Raw genomic sequence first — 25,767 nt, forward strand, 5'->3', positions numbered from 1 at the left:
AATTACTCCTGATTAAACAGGGTTTACAGGGAGGCTTCCAGCCAAGATGGAGGCGTAGTGGACATGCTTTGCCTCCTCACAACTGTTAAGGATTACAACTACCTCAAAACAAAGAAAACAACCAGAACTGCCAGAAAATCAAACTGTATTGAAGCCCAACAACCAAAGATTTAAAGGGGAAGTGTTCATCTGGATGGGTAGGAGGGGCACAACAGGGAGCATGGGAGGAGCTGATGCCTCGTGGCAGAGGCAGGCTGGTGTTATGTGTGGTCTCAGTTATAAAAGAGAGGGACACCTGGGGAGCGATCCCAGCCCCAGCTTATACCAGAACAGCTCAAGGACCCAGTGCCAGGAAAACAAAACCCCATGGCATCTGGCTGTGAAAACCAGTGAGTGCTGGCACAGCATAAGGAACTGCAAGTCCACTTAGAGGACCCCTGTGGTCAGAGAACAAGTACACACCCACCCACCCTGTGAACCAGCACCAGGACAACAGCTAAAGAGGCACCAGCTGCACATGGGAAGTGGGCAAAGTGACTGAAAACCAGGGGAGTGCGGAGCAAGCAGCCTTGTCCCCTCTCTGACTCCTCCCCCACATACAACTGCCAATACCAGTGAAACTCCCCCCTCCTTATAATGTAACAGGTGCAGCAGCTCTACCTAATACACAGAAACAAACATAGGAAGGCTGTCAAGTAGAGGAGACAGGGAAGCAGGGCCCAAATGAAGGAGCAGGTCAAAACTCCAGAAAGAGAACTAATCAGAAAGGAGATAGCCAGCCTATCAGATGCAGAGTTCAAAACACTGGTGATAAAGATGAAAATTATTGAGTATGGCCACAAAATGAAGAAGTAATGGCTATACAAAGTGAAATAAAGAAAAATATACACAGGTAACCAACAGAGATGAGAAGGAAGCTGGGATTCAAATCAACAATTTGGAACATAAAAAGGAAATAAATATTTAACCAGAACAAAATGAAGAAACAAGAATTCAAAAAAACAAGGAGAGTTTAAGACTCTGAGACATCTCCAAAAGTAACAACATTCGAATCATAGGGATGCCAAAGGAGAAGAGGAAAAGCAAGAAATTGAAAATTTATTTGAAATATAACAAAAGAAAACTTCCCTAATTTGGCAAGAGAAATAGACATACAGGTCCAGGGAGCACACAGAGCCCCAAACAAGCTGGATCCAAAGGGGAACACACCAAGACACATCATACTTAAAATGCCAAAGGTTAAAGATAAAGAGAGAATCTTAAAAGCAGCAAGAGAAAAGAGAGTTACCTAAAAGGAGTTCCCATAAGACTATCAGCTGATTTCTCAAAAGAAACTCTGCAGGTAAGAAGGGACTGGCAAGAAGTATTCTAAGTGATGAAAAGCAAGGGCTACAACCAAGATTACTCTATCCAGCAAAACTATCATTTGTAATGGAAAGACAGATAAAAGTGTTTCCCAGACAAGATAAAGCTAAAGGAGTTCCTCATCACCAAGCCCTTATTATATGAAATGTTAAAGGGACTTAAGAAAAAGAAGATCAAAACTATAAACAGTAAAATGACAACAAACTCACAACTATGAAATGAATCTAAAAAAACAAAAACAAATTCAGCAAACAACTAGAACAGAATCAGAATCATAGATATGGAGATCATATGGAGAGTTATCAGTGGGGAGGTGGAATGGGGAGAATGGGGAAAATGGTGCAGGAATTAAGAACAAATTGGTAGGTACAAAGTAAATAGGGAGATGCTATGAATAGTATAGGAAATGGTGAAGCCAAAGAACTTATATGCACGATGCATGGACATGAACTAAGTGGGGAGGGGGATTTGCTGGAGGGAAGGGAGGTTGTGGGTAGAGGGGGGGAAAACGGGGAAAAAATTGGGACAACTGTAATAGCATAATCAAAAAAACATACCTAAAAGATAGAATTACAAATTTTACATTAGTTATATATCTTAATTTGACTGCAATCTGTCCCCGTGTAAACTTAAAAATAGAAACAAAAAAAGATCAAGCCTCGTATACCTAAAGGCTATGGGGATTCATATATCAAGAAATGCTACTGAACATCAGAGAAAGACACATAAACATAATTGACTACCTCACCTCTACGTTAAATAAGCAACTTTCCTCATGTAGCAAAGAGGCCATTAGAGTAAAAAGCTAGAGATAATCATAAAAATCAGACTTCATATTTAAGAAAAAAGCTTAAAGAGCAAATTTTGTTTTATTCATAAGGACATTTTACCATGTCTTTATTTTCTATTATTAATGGTCACATTCATAGTACTTTAGTTAACAGAATTACTTAAGTCAGACCTGAATATTTAGGTGAAACTCACTTAAATACCTCAGTATTAAAGGCTGAATGGATTCAGTTTTCTGTCCTCTTTTAAGTCCTATAAAAGTCAGAAATACCACTGGAATCCTGTAATATTATCTTTACTTAAAACAATATGTCCTTTCTATACTCATTAACATGTGTATAAATACACACATACATAAACCTTCATAAACAAATGCCAGAAATTCTGAGATTCACTGAAAATATCAATGTGAAATGACCAGTATAAAAATTTAAGAAAATAAAAAGTTAGCATCTTTAAATAATGGTAAGTAACCCTAAACTAATATCGGTATCATTCCCCATCCCAAAATAAATCTATACCAATTATCAATACTTTTAATCAAGTTAATCATCTTTTTATAGAGCCTACAGTAGTCTGAATTGTTATGTTAGTTGCATCAAATAAACATGTCAAAAACTTCTTTAGATTTCTGTGATTTCCTACCTTTCAATTTAAAATATATTAGAGAGAGAGCACCACCTCAAACCATATTACCACAAGACAAGATGGGGAGCAGAGTAAGGAGGGAAGGCTACTAAATTATTCTGATTCTCAACTAGTTATGCTAATAGAAAGAGGGAAGAAAATAAACACATTTTTAACTAATAGAATATGCTCAACAATGACACAAATAATTTTTTTTAATGCAAAAACAATATTTTTCTAAACAAACCAAGCAACAGAAAATCCAGCAGGCACTAAAATAGGTCAGGACAGTAAGAGAACAAAATAACAAAAAAAAGTCTAGAACCCATTCTCTCATCCCTAAATAATCTTAAACTGTAGAGCAAACAATACAAAATAAAAAAATGGGAATATGTATTTTATATCTACAAGCCAGATTAAGAGTATGAAAATCTCATATATGACCTTTAAAAGAAGTGGCACATTGAGGTAAAGAAACTTACAAGAGATATGTGTTTATGTACATACATAAAATAATCATGTGAAAGTTTTCAGAACTAAGCAAAATTTGGTTAATCAGGTATATTAAAATAACTTTAGAGAAGATATTCAACAGCCAGAAATTCTGAACTATCATGACAAAAGATGACAAGCAGTTGTGACTATGCCTGTTTAGAGATGATGTAGACAAAGGTTTTTGGGTATCATGTGGTTGTGCACTCATTCCACACCTCTCTTGCAGAGCCACATTATATTTTAGTCAATTCCCCAAAGTAACAAAATTTCCTGCTTGTTTTCAGAGAGGTCTAGCACCACTGTCTAAGAAGGGACAAGACTTAAGTGGTTAATTTACTTTCACATTCATTAATTCTTTCAGTCTTTTAGAGGACCAAATTTTTAAAAAACCTCTAGGAATGTGAGTTACATTTCCTCTACCCCTCAAAATATCTCTTTGTATATATACCATTATAGGAGTAAACTACTAGCTACTAGCAGTTTCTGAATTCTATTCCTAGTGTCAATAGAGGATTTTAAAAAGTGGCCCTGGTTTGATTAAATAAGCCCATATACTTTTCTTGTTTATTATAATCGCAAACAGAGAGCATAAAGAAAGGAGCAAATATGTTTTAATTATCATTCCATTAAGTTACTAATTTTGTTCATTTAATTTTTGGTGTTAAAATGCCATACCTAACTATCAACAACTGAAATTTTAAAGTTCAAAAGTAATCTTAAAAAAAAAAAAAAGAAAATATAACTAAGTTTTAAGAAAATAAAGAACTTAAGCATTCAACAATGTAATTTTATTTACCATGCACCATTAACCAAATATAAATATAAAAATGTGTTTTTATTCCTTCTATTCCTTTATTCAATATTTGTTTGAGAACCTACTATGTTTAGGCATTCACTCTTCCAGGCCTTATTTGGAAAAAACGTTAGCCCTACTTTCCAGAATCTTACAGTTCAGGGAATCAAGCAAATGTGTGAATAGACAATTTTCACTTCAAAGAGGAAAAATTTAGAAGATGACAATATACAAAAATAATTTTAAAAAATGGGTAATCTTTTTCATGCCCAAATAACATGTAATATTTAATATACATTTTACTAATTAAAAACAATAAGCCAGTCAGAGACAGATAAATATCGTATGATCTCACTTATATGTGGAATCTAATGAACAAAATAAACTGACAAACAAAATAAAACAGAGGCATGGACACAGAGAACAGACTGACAGTTGTCAGAGAGGAGGGAGGAAAGGGAGGAGTGGGGAAAAAAGTGGAAGGGACTGGATAAAGGAAGGTAAAGGGGGAGGGAGGTGGAGGTAGAAGAGGGTATAAAGGGGATAAATGGTAATGGGAAAGAATAAAAAACAAACTATTAAAAAACTGTCAAGTGCTAACAAAATTGCATGCAAACTCCTCAAATATATTTCAGTTTTTTAACTGCAGGCTGTTTTCTTTCTTTTTAAAATGGAACCTCAAATAAAATTAGGAACAAACAAAAACAAAAGGTGAAGAAATAAGCCAAAAAAACATATATGGGTGACACACACAGACACAGTGTGGTGATGGCCAGAGGGAAGGGGGGGCGGGGGGAGTAGTGGGGATGGGGATATCTGTAATAGTGTCAACAATAAAGTTAAAAAATAAAAAAATATTAAAGAATAAAGCAAAAGAACAAAATGAACATACCTATTAGAAAATCACCAAAAGATTTAAAAAAAAAAAAAAAAAAGGTATGAAACTTCAATTCATAAGAATCAATAGGGACATAAAAAGATGATCAATTTCACGTGCAATCTAAGAAACAAGTTGACACAGATACATACATAAATAATGAAGAATTACACCATCTGCACTCATGTACACATGGAAGCATCTGTGATGTCAATCTGACAGTATCAATGACCTAGCAATTCCATTTCTACAAATTAAAAAGCAACAATAAATCTATACATATAATAAATACCTGACATTCATCAATACTAGAAAGTTATGTACAAGGATGCTCACTATAGACACTACTGTAACAGCCAAAAAATAAATATCCACCACCATTAAGGCAGGAAAAATGAATTATAACCTGCTCATCTTAATAGAAAATAATGCAGCCATTTCAAATACATAGGTAAACAAAAGACAGAGCTTTAAATGTACTGATATAGAGATTTCAAAGATCTTCTAAAAGGAAAACAAAACTATCATGTAACATAATCCTACTTTGATTCTTTTTGACTCCTGTGATATCTGGGGACTGAACATATTATCACTTTGTAATTTAAAATGTAATCTATAACAAATAGCAGGAGTTGTACACTAAAAAGGACAAACCCTCAACTGGCTGAAGAAGAACAAAATGCTACTTCTACCTACCAGTTTTAATAAAAATTTTAAGGCAACAAATTTATATTCAAAACATGAAAATAAAATTGAAAAGGATCATAGACATGTTTCAATGCATCAATATATTATAATACAGACAAAAAAAAGTTAAATTAAAAAATAAATTAACCTATCACTGATAAAGATTGGTTTATGCCTGATTAAAGTGTTTAATAAACTACCATTCTAAAAATTAAATTAAAAAAATATAAGTTCAAAATACTAATGGTTCAAAGATGAAAAATATTTTAAAAGCAATTATATTTAAGTATGTTGAGGGCATTTAATGATTATTCAAGTTATTTCTGGTAGTAGGTCAATTACCTGTTTCACAGATTAACATATTATATTTAGATTTATTTAACAGCCCATATATATCTGTGTCCAGTCTAACTTAATTTGAATGAATTAAAAAACGTATTACTAATTTAGAATCACAAGTAAATCAGTTTAACATTCAAAAAGCAGTGGTTAATTTGACCTGTTTCACCTTAACGCTTATGTTTAAATGCTAGCTATAGTTCACTGAACTAAAAGATAAATCACCATAATGTATAATACCTGTCTTTCTATTTATCTATGCAATATTTATAAATATCCCCAAGAAGCATTCTTATCTTGAATGTATTTTGTTCAATAGCAACATATTTCTAATATACAGCATGTGGCTCCTTCAAAAATTAACAAGTATCAATAAGGAAATATATGCATATGGTTAAACAACTTTCAACAGGTACACAGTGAAAATAAGTCTCCTTTCCATCCCAAATCCCCAGGGTGACGATCATCGATGAAACTCAAGAGATAAAGCTGTAATTTCTCTCCCCTCCCCCAATAAAATATTTTAGTTAACAGTTCTGAAATCAAAGCATAAGAATTTGCTATCTTAAGCAAAACTACTAAACTTAAAAAGAAGGGGACATGCAATATAAGAGGGGCAACTGACTTACACTATCTGTTGGAAATCCCACGATTAAACAGTTGAAAAGAATGAGACTATTATGCTACCTAAAAATACAAGTGAAAACCCTTCAAATAAAATCTGTTCCTAAATATGAATTATTCATTAACATATTCATAATTCATTAAATTTGGTATTGTCACCCAGCACTAGAAATTGTTAATGCCAAACTGAATAGTGAACAATTCAACTTCACAAATACTACTCTCCTTTTATAAAGGAAACCCTAAAAATACCAAGTCCTGAAAAGAAAGTACTTTAAATGACACAGAATGAGACACAGCAACATTTTTAAGATCAGTTTTATTATACTGCAGAGTATCTTTTTTAAGTGCAATGTTTTACAAAGGACTAAAAATGGTTACTTGTTGGGGAGAGAAAGGGGGACTCCAAAAATCTTTAAATAAAATCACTAAGTAGAATACTTACATAAATTGTTAATTTCCATTTTAAAAGAAATGTAACATCTCAATGATATACAGGTTCTATACAAAGTATAAAGATTTATAACACTAAATATAAAATGTAAAGAAAAAACACTGAAATATTTCCTGATAAATGAATGTTTCCATTGTCATACCCATTTAAAATTTGAATGCTACTGAAGGCAGTTCAAGTAAAATGAAAAAAAAAAATGCTGTTGGGAGCATTTTATCTTTGTCCTGGGCATATGTCATTAGTTTGGATCAAATAAACTCTTACAAAAAATCTCTACAGGTTTGGATGCTTAGGACAACATTTACTTGGCGCAGTCGGCAGGATTCTGAAGAAGGACCACCCTGCATACCCGGACCCTGTGCTGGGTACAAACAAGGGCCCACTGTACCACACCAGCTCCCTGCTTCACATCAGGTGAACTTGGGTGAGTCTTCTCTTGGAATTCTGGGCCTCCTTGCTTTAAGGAGCAGGCCATGACTTAATTTGAGCTGTTCTTAGAAAATCCTCGAAGTGGATTATGGTTGAGATAACTGAGGGAAAGGAAAAAAAATGGGTTGCTGCTTTTAATTGGATTGCTTACTGAGAGTATATAAAAAAAAAAATCTTTGCTGGTTAAATGAGAAACTGAACTCTCTTTATCTCTGAAAGAGAAAGGACACTTGCTTCCCCAACCTGAATAGCCAATGGAATAACAACAGTTGTTCAGATCCCTGAATCCAGAGTGGTGGAGATTGGTGCCACAAGATATCCAGTGCAGTAGTGCAGCTGATCCTGGAGAAGCCAGCAGGAGCCCCAGGGAAAAGGGCAGCGTGTGCTGAAATGGGTTCACTCTGAGTGAGGAGCCTCAGAGAGAGGCCCATGCCTTGGCAAGCATACTGGTTCAGGCAGCGTCTGTTAAGTTCTTGATGGCCCTTGCTTGGATATTCTTAGGTGACTAAGGATCTTTGTAGGGTCGCCTGAGGAAAAATTTCCTACACACTGTAAATGCAGTACTCTAGGGATATCCAGGGCATCTGAGTCTTTCGAGATGTGCGTTTAAGGACTGGTTTTCCCTAGAAATTTGTTCAAACTCTACAGATCTCAAAATTAATGGGAAATCATGCCATTCAGACCAACAAGGCCCATGACAGTCAGCCTCCCCTTAATACTAAGATGGCTAAGATGTGGATCCTTTGATATTTCTAAAGTAATTTTTTTTTGTGAGCACAATTAGAAAATAGCCAGCTATAAAATTAGGCAGAAAGAATGAAAAGCATATTTAATTGGTCTCTAGAAGCTTCAAAAAGGATTTAGATAAATGAATCAACTTATGTCTTTTAGATGTCAATCCAATTCTTTGAAGTATTAAATATGCAGGTCATTTGGAACTTGACTTGTCAAGGACAGATATGAATTGCAAATGCCTCCAAAATAAAATTTGAATCTAACAGCTTTCTGTTTGCGTCTACCCGTATGTGCCTACATATGTATGCTGTAAATGTGAAATTTCTACGTGTGGATGGTATTGTTAAAATTAATTGAAAGTCAAGTATTAATAAGGATTGGGTATTCTAAAATTCTTAGAAATAGAAACTAATTCAAATGCTTTTCAAGTTAATGTGATTTAACATTAATCCTTAGTAGATAAAAGCTAGCTTAAGTCTGCAAATTTAAAACAGGCATGCCATTATTTTACTTGGGTTTTACAAAAGTAAATGTACGTTAATTGACTTTGATATCTATGAAATATGTTTCTAAAGGTTATGCAATGCCTTAAATATATCTGCCAGTAAAAGAGCCCATGCTTCTATGGGTTTTAAAATGTATTCACGTATCTGCTAAGCTAAAGAATATTAATTGCTTACTTCTTAGTTTACAATTGAAATGGAAAAATAAGTGATTAAAAAAAAAGAAAAACGTCAGGATTATGGGAAACTCAAAGATGACTGGATGTATCTTCCCTGATCCCTGGTTCCCCATTTTTCAGTTTTTACATTCCTTTATGCATCACAGTGTATTTAAGCTGAAATTACATGAAGGAACTTATGAGCTGACATTATTTAAAGGAGACATCTTACACTATTGCCAAGAAAATGCCAAGTTGGTAGCTGCTTCCTTTGATATTGAGCTCCCAGGACACACAGACTTTAGATGTTATTTTTGGAAAGAACACCAAATAAAAGACACTCTCCAGGAACTTATCAGGCATCTAACCATGAACGGACACTCGCCTCCCCCAAGAATGGACAACAAAGTCTCAAGGATGAGAAGCTGCTGACATCAGAGGTAGATAGCTATCCTAAGACACTGATAGGCCTTAATACCTATGGACTGATGAAATCAAAATCCATTGTTTGATTGTCTTTACCCAGCTTTGCTAATGATATAGGCATAATAATAGCTATACTTGTTATTTGTGTTTTTCCAAATAGCCCAATTGTTTATGATTACAGAACATGTATAAAATAACTGTTAATACTCTTTTCATGGCTTATGTAAATTTTATAGTAGATGCCAAATACAGAAAATAAGACAGAATCATGACAGCTATAGAAATGATCCAGAGTGGTTTTTTATTTCCCCACAATGAAGTTAGCCTTAAGACTATCTTCGATTTACCTGCTCTCCCCTTTGGGGGAAAATTCAGCTTCAAATCAGATCCCATGGTTACAGCCTCATCCCCAATTGTCAAAAAGACAATATCCATACGGAGACTTCCTAAAAATAAGCCTTCCTAGAGCTGTGAGACCACACTATCAGACCAAAAGGTTGGTCATCAATGTATCCTTCGGACTGACTTATGACCAGAAAGGGGAACTACAGATGTAAAAAGGGTCTATGGGAAGAAATCTCACAGGGTGATCTGATCATAAATTCCAAATCATGGTGGGTAGTCAAGCCCCGGGAAAATGTCTTTATTAAAGGCTCATTTTTGCCTGCACAAGCCCTGCCCATTGTTTCTTTGCATATAGGATAACACGCCTTTTAAATGCCTCTTTTCAGACCCCTCCTTTTAAAAGCTAACTGTCCTCTTGCTTTTTCCCCTAATTTCAAATGCATGAAAGAAACTGTAAAACTTTGATTCTCAAATGCAGAGCATTTGGGGTCTTGCTTTCTAGCATATGTCATCAATTTGGTTCAAATAAACTCTTACAAAAATTTTTAAAGTAGTAAATATTTTAAATATCTGTATGGTAAAAATCAATAACCACTATATACAATACTAGAGACAAAGAATAGTCTAAGAGATAATCAGTTATCAAATGAGACACATCAAAACTTAAAGAAAAATCGGAAGAGCAAACCTTTAAAATAGTATTAAGTGCATACCCATTAAATCCAGTGACAATTTTCAGTATTCTTTCCTTCATTTCATCAAAGGGAATATATTCGACATTAGGGTTAGGTGGACCTCTTGGTTCAGGAGCTGAAGTTCTGAAATCATCCATCACTTTCTCCAGTTTGAAAGTAAAATAGCCTTTAAATTGGGACCACTGAATCCTATAAGCAAAAAATTAAAATATATAATACTATTTAGCTTTACAATTCTTGAACACAAAGCACAAATATAGAATTTACCATCACTAATGCTAACGAAATGAAGATCTAAGTCCATAGCAGTCGTAAGAATGTCTTTCTTCAGTGGCATGCACCATGCCTTATCAATCTTACAAGCCCCAACCTGGTTCCATCCATTTCTCTCAACTACTGACCCAAATGAAATAAAAAACTTTAAAAATAAACTACCTCTGGCTGAAAGCCTATTATGTTCTACATCCTATTGTTAGCATTTTAAAAACTTTATTTTGCTTTGATTCTATGCCAAATAACAAATTTAATAAGGGAGGTGTCACTGTCCCATTTAAAATAGGTTATGAGATACTGACCCAAGTTCACATTTATAATTTTAAGTGTATGAGTCAGAATGATGCCATACCCTAAGCTATAATGCTTAAACTAGTAAAGAATTTTTTTTTTTTTTTTTTTTGTATTTTGTTGCATAGCAAATACACTTCAGTTTCTCCTCTTTTTCTTCCAGCTATTATATTTACTATTTTTTGTCACTGGAAAAGTGTACCACTGGTTCTATCCAACATGTACTGTAAAATAGAAATATGTAATTTCTTTAGGTACTTTTTATTATCTAGTCATTTATTTTGTTTTGATACCTGTCTGAAGAGCCTTAATGCAGAGATACAACAGTCAGGAAGGCCAACCATTTCCCCAAACAAACAGTATATGCATTAGTGGCAGCAGATGGATCTCATACACAGGAGGCTACTTACACAAAATAAAGAAGAGTGCTAACCTGCAATCATTCTCCCATCCCATCCAGCTATTTTCATAATAATTTGAACTTTTCATTGTGTTGACATTTGCATTGTTGGTGCAAAAGCAGTGGTGGGTAAAACTGATGACCTTATACCACAAATCAAGGCAGCAGTACCAAACATCATCTTCACTACCACAATCTCACAGTAAAACAAAAAGAAACCTGTTTCGCTGAAAGTTTAATAAAACAAATAAATTACTAATTTTATTAAATATCAGTTTTTAAATATACATCTTTTTCATATCCTGTGTAACAAAATGAGAAGTGCAAAGCACTTCTACTACATATCAAAATACTATGAACATCTAAAAAAAAAAGTTGACTACTGTTGCCAATTGAATTAGCTGCTATTTTTCATAAAAAGACATTTTTACTTGAAAAGACTATCAATAATGTTTATTTAAACTAGGAGACATTTGGTAGACCTTTTCTCAAAAATAAATGAAGTGACTATCAATTCAATATCAACAACTCAAATATTTGTGGCCAATGATAAAAATGAAGCAAAAAAATAAAGTCTAAAAAATGTTTATTCATACTATCATCAGAAAATGGTGGCAGCTGGACTGCCCGCCTGGACTTTTGACATATGCAAATGAATCATATGCAAATTAACCTGGTCACAGCTTCTCCCGTAGGAAATAAATATGGACTTTGCTCGTTCCCAGAAGAAATGATGATGGACATAGCACCACATATTGACTGGCCTGGAGAGGGGAATACAGGGAGATGTAAATGACCTGCTGAATGTGTTGATGGCTCACCCTAACTGAAATGGAAGTTTTGAAAAGTGTGGAGTCAGTGCCTGCAGACATACAGGCAGGGAAGTTCTACAGGCCCTTGTGGGTTGACTGGGAGTCTCTACCCCCTCTTCCTTCCCCTTTCCCCCTTCCCTTGATCCTACAGGCCCTCAAGTCGGTCCAGGAATTTCCCCTTCCCTCCAAGTCCTGGGAAGGGCTCTGAGAGTTGTCACCAGCAGCTTGCAAACAGGGGAGCAGTGGGCTGTGGCAGGACGTCCCAGGCTTACCCCCTGATCCTGTCTGTTAGAACCCTCTCACCCTTGCCTCTTGTACCTTGCTTGGGAGATTTGCACCACCCTCTTCTCTTGGAGAGCAGTCACCAGCAGCTTGCAACCATGGGAGCAGTGGGGTGCAGCAGCATGTCCCAGGCTTACCCCCAAATCCTGTCTGTCAGAACCCTCTCGCCCCCTCCTCTCCCACCTTGCTCAAGATATCTGCGCATCTGACAATCTCCACCTCTGGACCTTTTGCTGTGGCCTGTCCTCCATCTACACCAGACACCGACTAGTCAAGTTTCGTCACATTGGGTGAGTTGTCAGATTGACCATCTCATTTCTGAGCCTACTGTGGCCCTGCTTGAAAATCCTAGGCCTAGGTCGGTCTTTCTTGGGGCCTTGTGCCTTGCTGAACTTCCATCAGTGGTTAGGGATGCCCACTGCGTTGACAGTTCGTTTGAAGCCTTTGCACCTTGGAGCCTTCACACTCAGGTGAACTTCCAGAGGTGGCTGGGGACACCCTTCCCCTGGGCAGTTCGCTTGGAGCCTTTGCACCTTGTAGAATCAGTGGCTTAAGTGTGGACACCCCTTAACCCTCCTGATTCATTCTTAGTCTCACCCTCTGAGTCATTACTCACAGCACCAAGGGAGCACATCAATCCCTACCTCCTTTGGGTTGTCTGTCGGAACCTCTGGACCCTTCAAACAGGGTCCCAGGTAAAGCTAAAAAAGCTAATTTATCTATCTACTGTTCTGTGGCCTCAATATCCTCTTGATAACAAATACTGTTGGCCAGAGCATGGAACATTTGGCCTCCGAATTCTTACTGATCTTGGCAACTACCTCAGGTGTAACAGCGAACGGTCCCAAGTTCCGTATACAGAGGCCTTTCTGACTCTGCAGCATACTGTCCCTTTGCTCCTCCTGCTCCCCTCTCCAACTTACTCTCCTTCAACTGACCTCCGCCCACAGTTCCTCTGCATTGCCAAACTCCCTCAACTTGCCCCTCATCCTAGTCTCTTACAGAAACAGAACCCTCAGACCTTGGACACCCTTATCCTCCCCTCATATACCTCCCCCCACCCCGTCAACAGCTCCCCTCCCCCACAGTAAACTCATCTCCTTTATCCCCCTCCCCTGATTCGCTGGCCAAAGACAAGTCACTGCTGCCCCTGGACTCCACCCCTCTCATTTTGCCTCCCCGTACCCATTCTCTGGCTGCACTTGCACTATCATTCTCCCCGCCATCCTCGGGCATCGTCCAGGTACATGTCCCCCTTTCCCTCACGGATTTAGCCCAAATTGAGTGCCATCTAGAATACTGCAGATCCTACCCACTTTTGCAAGGAGTTCCAATATATAACTTAAATCTGTTCATTAACCTATCAAGATGTCTATGTCATCCAAACCTCCTCCACCACCCCAGAGGAAAAAGATTGTATTCTGTCCGCTGCCTCCACATTTGCAGACACACTATATGTCTGGGTTCCCAATAGTAAACCAGCTGGACTCACTACAGTCCCAGCTTCAGATCCTCACTGGAACTATGAGTCAGGGACCCCTGATTTGGCTAACATGTCTCATTTTCTCACATGCCTAGTTGAAGGCATGTGTAGTGCTGCCCTTAAGGCTGTCAATTAAGACAAAATCCTAGAAATTATACAGGGGGCCTCTGAGAACCCAGCCTCATTCATGAGCCATCTTACAGAGGCCGTTCTCAAGTACATCAACGTGGACCCCAACTCAGAAGAAGGCAAGGTCTATTTTAATACCCATTTTATTACACACTCCACACCTGATATTAGAAGAAAGTTGAGGAAGCTGGAAGATGGACCCAAAACAACAAAAATTTAAAAGAGACCAGAAGAAATACCTTGTTAGCTACCGCCATTAACGGTCAGCCCATGAATGATCAGGGGAAGAGAACAAAGGCTTGCCTAAGTCTCCGCCAGGACCGTGCTTCAAGTGTAAGACAGGTCACTGGGCACAACAATGCCCCCAACCGCAGCCCCTGCCATGTCCCTGTCCATCCTGCATACAGAAGGAACATTGGAAGGTCGACTGTCCTGACCTCTAATTGGGGGACCAGTAGACCGCCCCAGTCCTGTTTGGCTCAACCTCAAAGGGACGAAGACTTCAGCATCCCGAATTTGTTGGGGTTTGCCACAGATAACTGACAGTGCCCAGGCTTGGAGGCCCCATCTCTGACGATCTCAATGGCTGAACTGAGGGCAATCATGGCGGTGGCAGACATGGGGGAGACCTATTCTGTCCTTATTGAATATGCAGGTGTTTTACACCCCTCCCCCATCTCTGTTATTGGAGTTAACAGGTCCGTAATAAAACCCTAGCTACCAAATCCCTTACATGTACATTAGGGTCCTTAACCTTCCTTATGCCTGAATGCCCAGTTTCCCTCTTGGGAAGAGACTTGCTGGCCAAACTAGGGGCATCCCTGTCTCTCAATCTAGATAAAGGGGCTAAGGTCGACTCCATTTTCCTTTTGACTTGTGTCCAAGAAGCTTCTCAGGGGGATACTCATCATCAGCTGCACCACTGTAGTATGATGTTAAACCCCTCATTTGGGATACTGAGAACCCAGCAGAGGCCAGACACCACCAACCGGAATGGGTCACCCTCAAACCTGGGGCTTCATTCCCCAGTCAGTCTCAGTATCCTCTCAGTGCACAAGCTATGCAAGGTCTACAGCCGGTCATTCACCACCTGCTCAAAGCTGGACTCCTACGACCAGCAAACTCTCCTGCCAACACTCCCATCCTAGCTGTTAAGAAACCCAATGGGTCTTTTTGCCTAGTCCAGGATCTTTGGGCAGTCAATGAAATTACTATCCCGATCACTCCCATCGTCCCCAAATGAAAGAAGGACATGGGAAGTGGAAAAGAAATAAGAAGGAAAAATAAGCATTGGTTAAATCTGAAAGAGTAAAAGGTATTTAGAAAATTTGTGAATGTTGCGGAAGGTCTGTGGAAAGTTGTAAAGATAAATGGAAAAAAGGGTGTGAAAATTTAATGGGAAACAGGTTTCCCATGGCAAGTGAAAGTGTAAGGCATGGAAATGAAGATCTGTGATAGAAGTTTTGTTAGATGGTTTTAGCAACAGGAAGTATAGGGCACAGATGTGCAATTCTAGCGAGTATTTGACGGACAAGAATTTTCCTTACTGATTTTTCTTTGCATGAAACTAATAAGACTCCTGGGACCTACGGCTCACAGCAATCTGTTGGCACCCACCCTATGTAACACCTGACTTCTTGGCACCCGCACCAAGATCACTTGTCAATGCTCAGGGTGCCAAAAGGAGACAGCTCAAGGGCGAGTTAGACCTCCACTATTCCCTACTCACCAGGCCAGGGGACAAGTTCCAGGACAAGATGGCAAACTGACTTCACCCACATGCTACCAGTTAAGAAGGTCAAGTATCTACTAGTGTTAATAGATACCTTTCCTGGTTGGGGGGAAACTTTTCCCACTACATCAGAAGGAACAAATGAGGTTGTTCGCATTTTACTAACAAATTATTCCTAGGTTTGGACTACCTCAATCCCTACAATCTGATAACAGCCTGTCCTTTGTTTCAAAAATTACTTCACAGGTCAGTACAACTTTGGGCATTACCTGGAAACTGCATGTTCCCTACCAGTCTCAGTCCTCGGGGAAGGTAGAACGCACAAATAGCCTTCCTAAAAGCCATTTAACTCGGCTTGCTTTGCTGGTCCAGGAACCCTGGCCCCACCTGCTGCCTGTAGCTCTCCTCCACATTCGCACTGCCCCCCGTGCACCCCACTTACTTAGCCAACCAATATCTGAAAAACCTCTCGACTTATGTTTCTAAGTCCCTATCTATTGCAGGACCAGTCTTCACTGGGGTCTCCATCCCCAAGGCCAGCAAGTACCCATTTGAGTTTCTCATACTCAACATTCGGAATCTTCAAGCCCAGTAGGTCACCTGCCAGCACTCCTGTGCAACTTCACAATCAATATAACATGCCAGGAGCAACACAAGAATCACCCAGCCAATTGTCTGAACCTGGCATCAAAATTTACATACCCTCTCTGGTTCACCACGCCTCCCCTACTAAGACTCACCGGGACTTCCAAGCATACTTCTTGTTCTGGGAGCCCCTCTCCCCTGCTATTCCCCTTTGGCATCTCCAATCCTGGCTACTCTTTGAGTGCCAACTGTCACCAGTGTTCTTATCTTACTCTTAACCCACAATGTCCTTTTATAGCAAATTCCTCAGTACCTGACCCCATTCAGGGAATAACCTGGGCAGAGACTATCTCGGTCTGGGAAAAAGAAACCCAGACAATACCTTTAGGAGGTACCTGGAATACCTACTGCCTTCATCTTGAGCTCTCATTGTAGGACCTTGCCTCCTGCGACTCCTTGTCAGCTTCATCAAAAGAACCATCAATACAGTTATGGAACAGACAGCTCACACCTTCAGGCTCCTCTCTACTCCTCAGTATCAACCCCTGCCAGCACAAGAAATATCAGAGATATAGACACGGAGGGAAATGTACACTGTAACTACGCCCCTATGTCAGCAGGAAGTAGCCAGAACAACTAGGACACCCTTTTCCCTTAAAATCCTCCATCATGACACTGGACCTCAGCATCATTCTTTTTATTACAAACAAAAGACTGGAAATGTCAGAACATGGTAGCAACTGCACTGCCCACCCGGACTTTTGATATATGCAAATCAACTGTACTCAAATTAACCTGGTCCTAGCCTCTCCCAAAGGAAATAAAAATGGACTTTGCTCCTTCCCAGAAGAAATGTTGATGGACATAGCAGCACATATAGATTGGCCTGGTGGGGGTAAAGCAGGGATATGTAAATAACCTGCCAAATGTGTTGATGGGTAAACTCACCCTAATTGAAATGTATGTTTGGAAAACTGTTGAGTAAGCACCTGTAGACACACAAGCAAGTGATTTCTACTGGCCCATGTGGGTGGGTGATCAGGAGTCTCTACTTCCCCTTTCCTTCCCCCTTCTCTCTTTTCTCTTCCCTTTCCTATGGGCCCTCGAGTTGGTCCAGGAGTTTCCACTTACCTCAAACCCCTTTCCCTTCCTTCCTTCAATAAACCTGGTGTAAAATCTTAAGACTGTCCTCTGGGTGATTTCTCAGTGCAAGGCTACCTGACAACTATGAGCTTGGAAGGTTCCCGATACATTCCCAAGACATCAATCAGTGTTGATATGAAAGATACTGTGTGAGACACACACACACACGTAACAAAAAATATAAATTATGGCAAAATTAAAAAAAAACACCTTATGTATGTTAAAGGGTATTATCACCAAGAGTAAAAAGGCAACCCTCAGAATGGGGAAAAATATTCACAAATCATATATTTAATATAGTGTTAATATCCAGGATATATAAAGAAGCACAACTCAACAACAGAAACCAAAATAACCAAATTAAAAAATGGGGAAAGTACTTGAATAAACATTTTCCCAAAGATATACTATTGGCCAATAAGCACACCAAAAGATGATAAGCACACCAAAAGATGAACAACATCACTAATCATTAGGGAAATTTATGAAAACCATGATAGAATTCCATATCCATTAGGTTAACTGTTATCCAAAAACAAACAACCAAAAACAGAAAATAAGTATTGGCTGGTAGGGATGTAAATTAATTGGAACCCCTATGATTGCAGGTAGGATTGTAAAATGACATATTGTAAAACAGTGCAGCCTCTGTAGAAAACAGTATAGTAGTTCCTAAAAAAAAAAAAAAAAAAAAATTACCACATGATCCAGCAATTCTATTTCTACGTACATACCCATAAGATCTGAAAGCAAGTACTCATCATATACATGTACACCGAAGTTCACAGCAGTATCATTAACCATAGCCAAAAGGTGTAAGCTACCCAAATGTCCACCAACAGATAAATGGTTAACAAAATGTAGTATATACATGTACAAAGGGATATTATTCAGCCTTAAAAAGATAGAAAATATTGACACATGATGCAACATTAACTCATCTTGAAGAGAGACATATACTAAGTGAAATAAGCCAGAAAGTAACAAGCAAGTATCTTATGCTTCCATTATATGTGTTACCTAGAAGAGTCAAGTTCAAGGAGACAGCAGAAAGGATTTTCCAGGGGCTGGGAGAAATAAAGGGTGAAGCTTAATTGGTACCAAATTTCAGTTTGGGGAGATAAAAAAGGTCCGGAGTTGGTGGTGTTTGCTTTGGCACAAGACTGTGAATGTACTTAATGCCACTGAATAGCACACTTAGAATGATAAAGTATTATTTTACTGAGACTTCCGGACAAGATGGAGTCGTAACAGACATGCTGCATCTCCCTTAACTAAGAAGGAATACAACTACCTCAAAACTAGAAACAACCAGAAGTTCCTGAAACTCAAACTGCATGGAAGTCCAACAAACAAAGATATAAAGAAGAAATACTCATCCAGACAGGTAGGAGGGGTGGAGCCAGGGCAGAGTGAATGCGGTGTGGTGGTGGCAGCAGTGGTAGACCAGCGGAAAGGACAGTTACACGTTTAAAAAAGTCAGGAGGGACACCCAGGGAGTGTTCCCAGCTCCTCACCAGACTGAGTAGCTCATGGTCCCAGCACTGGGGAAAAATCAAGCCTCATTGCTTTTGACTGTGCAAACCAGTGGGGGATGGGGCAGAGACAGAAACTGCCAGTCTCTCAGCAGAGTCCGCTAGTTTCAAGGGCCCCCACAGTTTTAGAACATCCGCAGACCCATCCACTCTGGGAACAACAGCCAGGGCAACAGATAAAGAGGCACCAGTCCCATATAGAAGTGGGGGAAGTGCCTGGAAAAGGTGGGAGTGCTGAGCAATTGGCACTGTTCCCTCTCAGATCCCTCCCCCAGATATAGCACCACAACGTAGTGAAATGGGTTATACCCGTACTGATGAATACCTAAGGCTCCACCCCTTACAATGTAACAGGTGGGACACCTCTACCTAAGACACACAAGCAAACAAACACAGGAGCCTGTCAAGATGAGGAAACAGAGAACTATGGCCCAAAATAGGGAATGGATCAAGGTTCCAGTGGGAGAACTAAGCAATGAGGAGATAGTCAATCTAATAGACAAGGAGATATCCAACCTAACAGACACAGAGTTCAAAACACTGTTGATAAAGATGCTCACAGGCTTGACAGACATGCTTAAGTACAGCAAACACATAAGGGAAGAAATAAAGGCTATGCTAAATGAAACGAAGAAAAATCCACACAAAACCAATGGTAAAGGGAAGAAACCCAGGTTCAAATTGATGATTTGGAACATAAGGAAGGAAAAAAAAACAGTCAACCAGTACAGAATAAGAAAACAAGAATTGAAAAAAATGAGGAGAGGCTTAGGAACCTCTGGGACAACTTTAAACGTTCCAATATCTGAATCATAGGGGTGCCAGAGGAGAAGAGGAAGAGCAAGAAATTGAAAGCTTATGTGAAAAAATAATGAAGGAAAACTTCCCAAATTTAGCAAAGGAAACAGACATACAATTCCAGGAAGCATAGAGTCCCAAACAATCTAGACACAAAGAGGACCACACCAAGACACATCATAGTTAAAAAGCCAAAGGTTAAAGATAAGGAGAGATCTTCAAAGCAGCAAGAGAAGAGTTACCTATGAAGCGGTTCCCACAAGACTATCAGCTGATTTCTCAAAATAAACTTTGCAGGCAAGAAGGGACTGGCAAACAGTATTCAATGTGATGAAAAGCAAGGACCTAACATTCAAGATTACCCTATCCAGCAAAGATACCATTTAGAATAGAAAGGCAGATAAAGTGCTTCCCAGAAAAGGTAAAGCTAAAGAAATTCATTTTCACCAAGCCATTATTATATGAAATGTTAGGAGATTTATTTAAGAAAAAGATCAAAACTATGACCATTAAAATATCAAACTCACAACTATCAAAAACTGAATCTAAAAAATAAAAACAATATCCAACTAAGCAAACCAGAATAGGAACAGAATCATAGGTATGAGGATCATATGGAGGGTTATCAGCTGGGAGGGGGAAGGGGGAGAAATGGGGAAATGGTGCAGGGATTAAGAAGCATAATTGGTTGGTACAAAATAGACAGGGGGAAGTTAAGAATAAAGGAAAGGGTGAAGCCAAAGAACTTATATGCATGACCCCATGGACATGAACTGAGGAGGGTGGGATTGTTTGAGGGAAATGGGGTAGTGGGTAGAAAGGAGCAGGGGGAAAAGAAATTGGAACAACTGTAACAACATAATCAATAAAATATACTTAAAAATAATTTCTGATTAATATAAAATGTCAATGGGTACTAAAATTTACACTTAAATTTCACTAGACTACACAGGTATTTAATACTTAAACACATCACAGGAGGTTATCATTAAAGTATAAGTTTTATACTTCTATTTCTTAAATTAAAAATTCTTTGGTTTTAATAATCACTCACCAAATCATAATCTGTCTTATGAATTAAGGTTTCCACACACAAAGGGTTCTTTTTTACCCCATCTTTCCATTAACCATGTGCCAATCAATCTGATAGCCCCCCCACCAAAAAACAAATACAAAAAACAAATAGAAACAACCATGTACTGCACAGACCCATTCACATGTGTACATTAATGGAAATAGCCAGAGAAGAAGTGATGGAGAACAGGTAACGCATGGGGTAGCTTCAAAAACTCTATGACATTAGGCTGGGCTGGTGTGGCTTAGTGGGTTGAGTGCCAGCCTGCAAACCGAAAGGCCGCCAGTTCAATAACCAGTCAGGGTACATGCCTGGGTTTCGGGCCAGGTCCCTGGATTGCGGAATGTGAGAGGCAACCAATTGATGACCCTCTTGCACATTGATGCTTCTACCCTGCTCTTTCTCCCTCCCTTCACCTCTCCCTAAAAAAATAATAAAATCTTAAAAAGTATTTTAAAAAACTCAATGACATTAAATTATCAGAGTAGCATAAACTGAAACAAATTATGAAAACACTGTATTTTAAGTTTCAAATATATCTAGTACAGTTATTCTAAATTAGATCCAAGAGATGCAATTCAAGAATTACTACTATACCATGTATACATGAAAACTTTTATAAAATGTGAAAGATCCAGCTTTTTGTTGCACAAAAAGTGATGAGCAAATCTACTGAAAACTTAACAACAAAAATAATTTTCTTAGGAATGTACTTATTGGATGAGTAGGAGCTAGTCTAGAGTAACAAAAAAAATCCCTTATTTTTAACATGAAAATAAAATTCTAAACAGTTAAGATTCTCGTGAAACATTTTCAACTCTAGAATCAACTTCTCCACATAAAAAAAGTTCCACCCCAAAATACTCAGAATTTAAATCTGCTTTGCTATAATTAACAAGAATTTACTGAATTACCCATTAATCTTTTTTAAATAACTTCATCACCCTTTGCTTTCTCTTCTATTTCCCATCCATTTTTCCTTTATGAGTTTCTCCTATCACTAATGAATACATTATTACAGAACACAACAAAGACCTTTCCTCACACACCAGAAGGTGGCTGAATGGGAGCACACATAGGAGGAAGGAAGGGAGAAAAGCTGAGATGGTGCCTCAGAAATAGCCTGCAGCCTGGCGCTCCAATCTTACTACGAGTCTCAGGACAGCGGATGAAATTAGGTTGCTATTGGCACTCCATTTAGCTGGAACAGCAGAGATACAGTGTGTTCCAGTGGGAGTGGTTGGTTGGCAATGCTCTAAACCCAGCAACCTGGGCACAGTCACAGAGGTGCAATGGCAGAGTTGTCTGGCAAAGACCATCTCCAGACAGAAAAACAAAGCCAGAGCCTGACCTCCTCCCCTCATCCTCCCACAGCTAGCAGCGGGCCCCAGATGCAGGTGTAGCAGTGAGGGTGGGGTTGCAGAGCACATTATCTGCAAACCTAAGTACTAAGCCACAGAAACACATTTTCCCTGAGTCACAGTGCACACTGTGGATAATCCAAGGGTGGAGATACAAAAGTGAGGCTGCTGAGGTCTACCAGTTACCATTACTGGATGAGCAAAGCCACAAAGGCACCAGCCAGCCTCTCCCAGCTCACCTTGCCCCTACCCATTGCAGCTGCACTGGTGGCAGCCTCTGGTTGCAGGGGACAGCACTGAGATTTCACAAACTTGGAACCCCATCGCCCACTACATTCCCCACAAGGGTGGTGCCCTGAGACCAAGGTAACCTCACAGAGGACATGCCAACTTCCCCATGGAATATGGGCATTTTCCTCCATTCCACACCCCCCCCAAACCACACCCCACAGAAATTTGAGAAGCTAGAGTAGTGCAAAAGAAACTAAAAAACTTGTGGTTCAATGCCACCTATTGGAAAACAAAAGCAAGACTTCTAATCAACTTATAACTGAACAATCAGTGGGGTCCCACAGCCTGCCACTCATAGGCATTACTCTAGAGACAGAGTCTGGTGGAAAAGAAAATGGAATTTTCATTTGCATGCGCACACGCACACACACTCACTTACTTGATGTCCACTGTTCACTCCCTCCGACCCCCATTGCTGGATGAGCATGCAAGCTGCTCACAGGTAGCAACTGCAGCGGTTTTCCACTGCTCCAGCGTGGAGGAGGGGCACAGGGCTTGCTGCCCAGTGTGCAGCCTCCCAGGATCTGCTGGCTCTAATCTTCCGCCTGGGGAAGTGGCGCCAGGCATGTCAGGCCAGTGCCTCCCTGTCCCCAGGAAATGCTCCCAGGTGACCCAGTCCCCAAGATCCCAGGGTCCAGGAACTCCAGCCCTTGTCCGTAGGGAAGGAGGGGATAATCTGTGAGAGTAGCAGTCCTGCGCGCTCTCCTTTTAAAAGCTTCCCCCAACCCTCAATCACCCGTGCAAGGAAGCAGATGGAGGGTATGTCCCTCCCAACCATCATCTTCCTGGTTTTTGGCACATGTTGGGTGCCTTTTTCTCTGTTATGCCCACTCTTTGTCCTGGTTGCCAGGGCGACACACACATGGGCCATCTTTGGCACTTCTCCACCCCTCCCCATCACAAACCTTAGTGAAGCTCCACTCCTTAAAAAAAAAGAAAAAAAGCATATCTCATTCCCATAGATGCCTGCAGAGGAGTAATCCATCAAAGACTATGAATAACCAAAGTAACAAGGCAGCACAGAAAGAAAATTAAAATCTCCAGAAATTAAACTTAAAGACATTAAGATATGTGATTTAAATGACAAGAACGATGTGAGAGGAATGGCAGAGTGAGCAATCCCCTTGGTCTGTCCACTTGAAGTTTTAACAATTTGAACAGCTATAACTCAACAAAGGATTCCCTGCTCAAAGTGCAAATACTCCTGAGAAACGCACAGGTGGGCAAGTGAAGCAACAGGGAGAGGCAAAAAAGGAATGGGCCAGGGATGCAGCCTGGCAACCAGGAAGTCATGGCCAGGCTCTGCTAGAGAAGGGAGAAATCTGGATGTGGCTAACATCTCTCTCGGCCATAAGGAACAGAAAGACTCAGTGGGTACTCCTGCAGAAGTGGGCAATACAAGCTGCAGCTGAGCTGAGACCTGGCCAAGAACACAGCACAGGAGAGTGGCCACAGCTGTCGGACAGTCATCAGTTCAGACAGAGAAACAAAACCAACAAAGCCTGGTCACTTCCCCTTAAACTCCCAAATGTGGGGAACCGCTCCTTGTGGTTTAGGGAATTGTAGCCCCTGCCTGAGCATGACCTGCCACCGGCACCCTGGCTGTGCTTGTCTTTAAGTCTCAACAATGGCTGTGTAGGAGACATACCCGAAAACCATTCAGAGGGTTTCCGTGGAGACTGGATTCAAATAATATTAATATGCTTTAGAACTTGCTCTGCTTTCCTTTATCTTATAATTAAGTATAAACAATCTCTAGCAGGGAGTATTTGAAACCTTGTACCTGGTGCCAATGTGGGGTCAAAATGTTTAATAGACCCTAGCACAGATTATTAGTTGTACCCACTGTACTGGAACTTGTAATCAGTTATTGTTGATTGTAACCTAGGTACCTGAAAGCTATTGATGATTTATGAATGTTGATCTTGTATCTCCCATGGTATCCTTCTCAATAAAAAGCATGAGGGACAAAGGTCTAGCTGCTGTTCTCCTCTAGAGAGGCAGTCGCCTTCCTTCCCCCAGACATAAAGAAGTGTCCTGGGTAAAAGTTATTTCATTGGACATAATAAAGTGTCCTAGGTAAGAGTTTGTTCCGCCGTGGTCATGAAGACTCTGCTGGACAGAGCAGCTTCCAATCGAGCCTAGGGTGTGTGAACCACCTCCCCCTCACCCAAAGATCACCTTCCTCTGCCCTTGGTGTCAGGTTGCAGAGCATGTTAACTGTGATCCTAAAAACTAGTACAGCATAATCACATTTCTCCCTGATCAAAGGGTATACTCTGTGACCTTCTCAGGGTAGGGAGACAGGGAACCCTAGTGAAAGACCAAGGTCTCCATCACCAGCAGGTCAAACAACAAAGAAGCTGGCATGTTCCTCCAGCCCACTCACATGCAACCAGGCTACACTGATGGGAGACAACACTGTGATTTCAGAGGTGTAAAAAAAAAAAAAAAAAAAAAAAAAAAATCATGATTCAGCGCTAACTAGAAAAGAATAGGAAGACTTCAAGTCAATCTGCTCGAGAAGTGCCACAAGCACACTGATACCTACACAGAGATGGAATCCATCAAATACCATGAATAACCAAGGTTGCAAGGCAGTTCAGTAAAAAAAAATAAAAAATCTCCAGAAAACAAACTTAAAGACATAGAAACCTGTGATATAAATCACACAGAACTCAACATTGCAGTTCTGAAAATTCTCAACAAGACGCAGGAAAGTACAGACAGGCAATTTAGTGAGCTCAGAAAACAATGAACAAAAGTAAGTACTTCACCAAAGAGACTGAAACTTAAAAAAAAGAAGCAAATAGAAGTCCTAGAGATGAAGAATTCAATAAAAGAGATGAAGAATAAACTAGTGAACACAGGAAAGAGAGCAAGCCAAATGGAGGAAAGGATCAGTGATAATGAAGACAGAAATCTAGAAATGATGCAGAGGGAAGACACATGAACATTAACAAAAATGAAAGAGTTCTATAGAACCAGCTAACTCCATTATGTAAAGGGACAAAGAAACTGGTGACTCTCAAACCAGTAGGAAATAATTAGCAGCAAAGGACAAATGCAATTAAATCTTGAATCAGGGGGTCTCCGAGTCAGAGTCAACAGTATTAGTACACCTACAAGTGACATTCCGCAGCTCAGCACAAATGCTTCTGAGATCAAAGGGGGAAGATATTCATCACCCCACACAGGGAAATGGAAAAATATAGCTAGATAGCCCAGCAAACAAG

The 25,767-nt window shown here is 39.6% G+C and overlaps 1 protein-coding gene across 4 annotated transcripts in view; it reads right to left on the reverse strand.

Annotated features, from left to right (window-relative positions):
- The window catches only part of PPP4R2 (protein phosphatase 4 regulatory subunit 2), an 86,964-nt gene that overhangs the window by 11,689 nt on the left and 49,508 nt on the right, over positions 1-25,767 (reverse strand). For all 4 annotated transcript variants that reach the window (XM_090283824.1, XM_090283822.1, XM_090283821.1 and 1 more), the window contains one exon: positions 10,360-10,530. In XM_090283824.1, coding sequence (XP_090139950.1) covers positions 10,360-10,530 — 171 coding nt within the window. The remainder of the gene's footprint in view (positions 1-10,359; positions 10,531-25,767) is intronic.

The sequence above is a fragment of the Furipterus horrens genome, unplaced genomic scaffold (genome assembly GCF_987537825.1).
Source record: "Furipterus horrens unplaced genomic scaffold, mFurHor1.1.pri manual_scaffold_7, whole genome shotgun sequence".
Taxonomy (NCBI): domain Eukaryota; kingdom Metazoa; phylum Chordata; class Mammalia; order Chiroptera; family Furipteridae; genus Furipterus; species Furipterus horrens.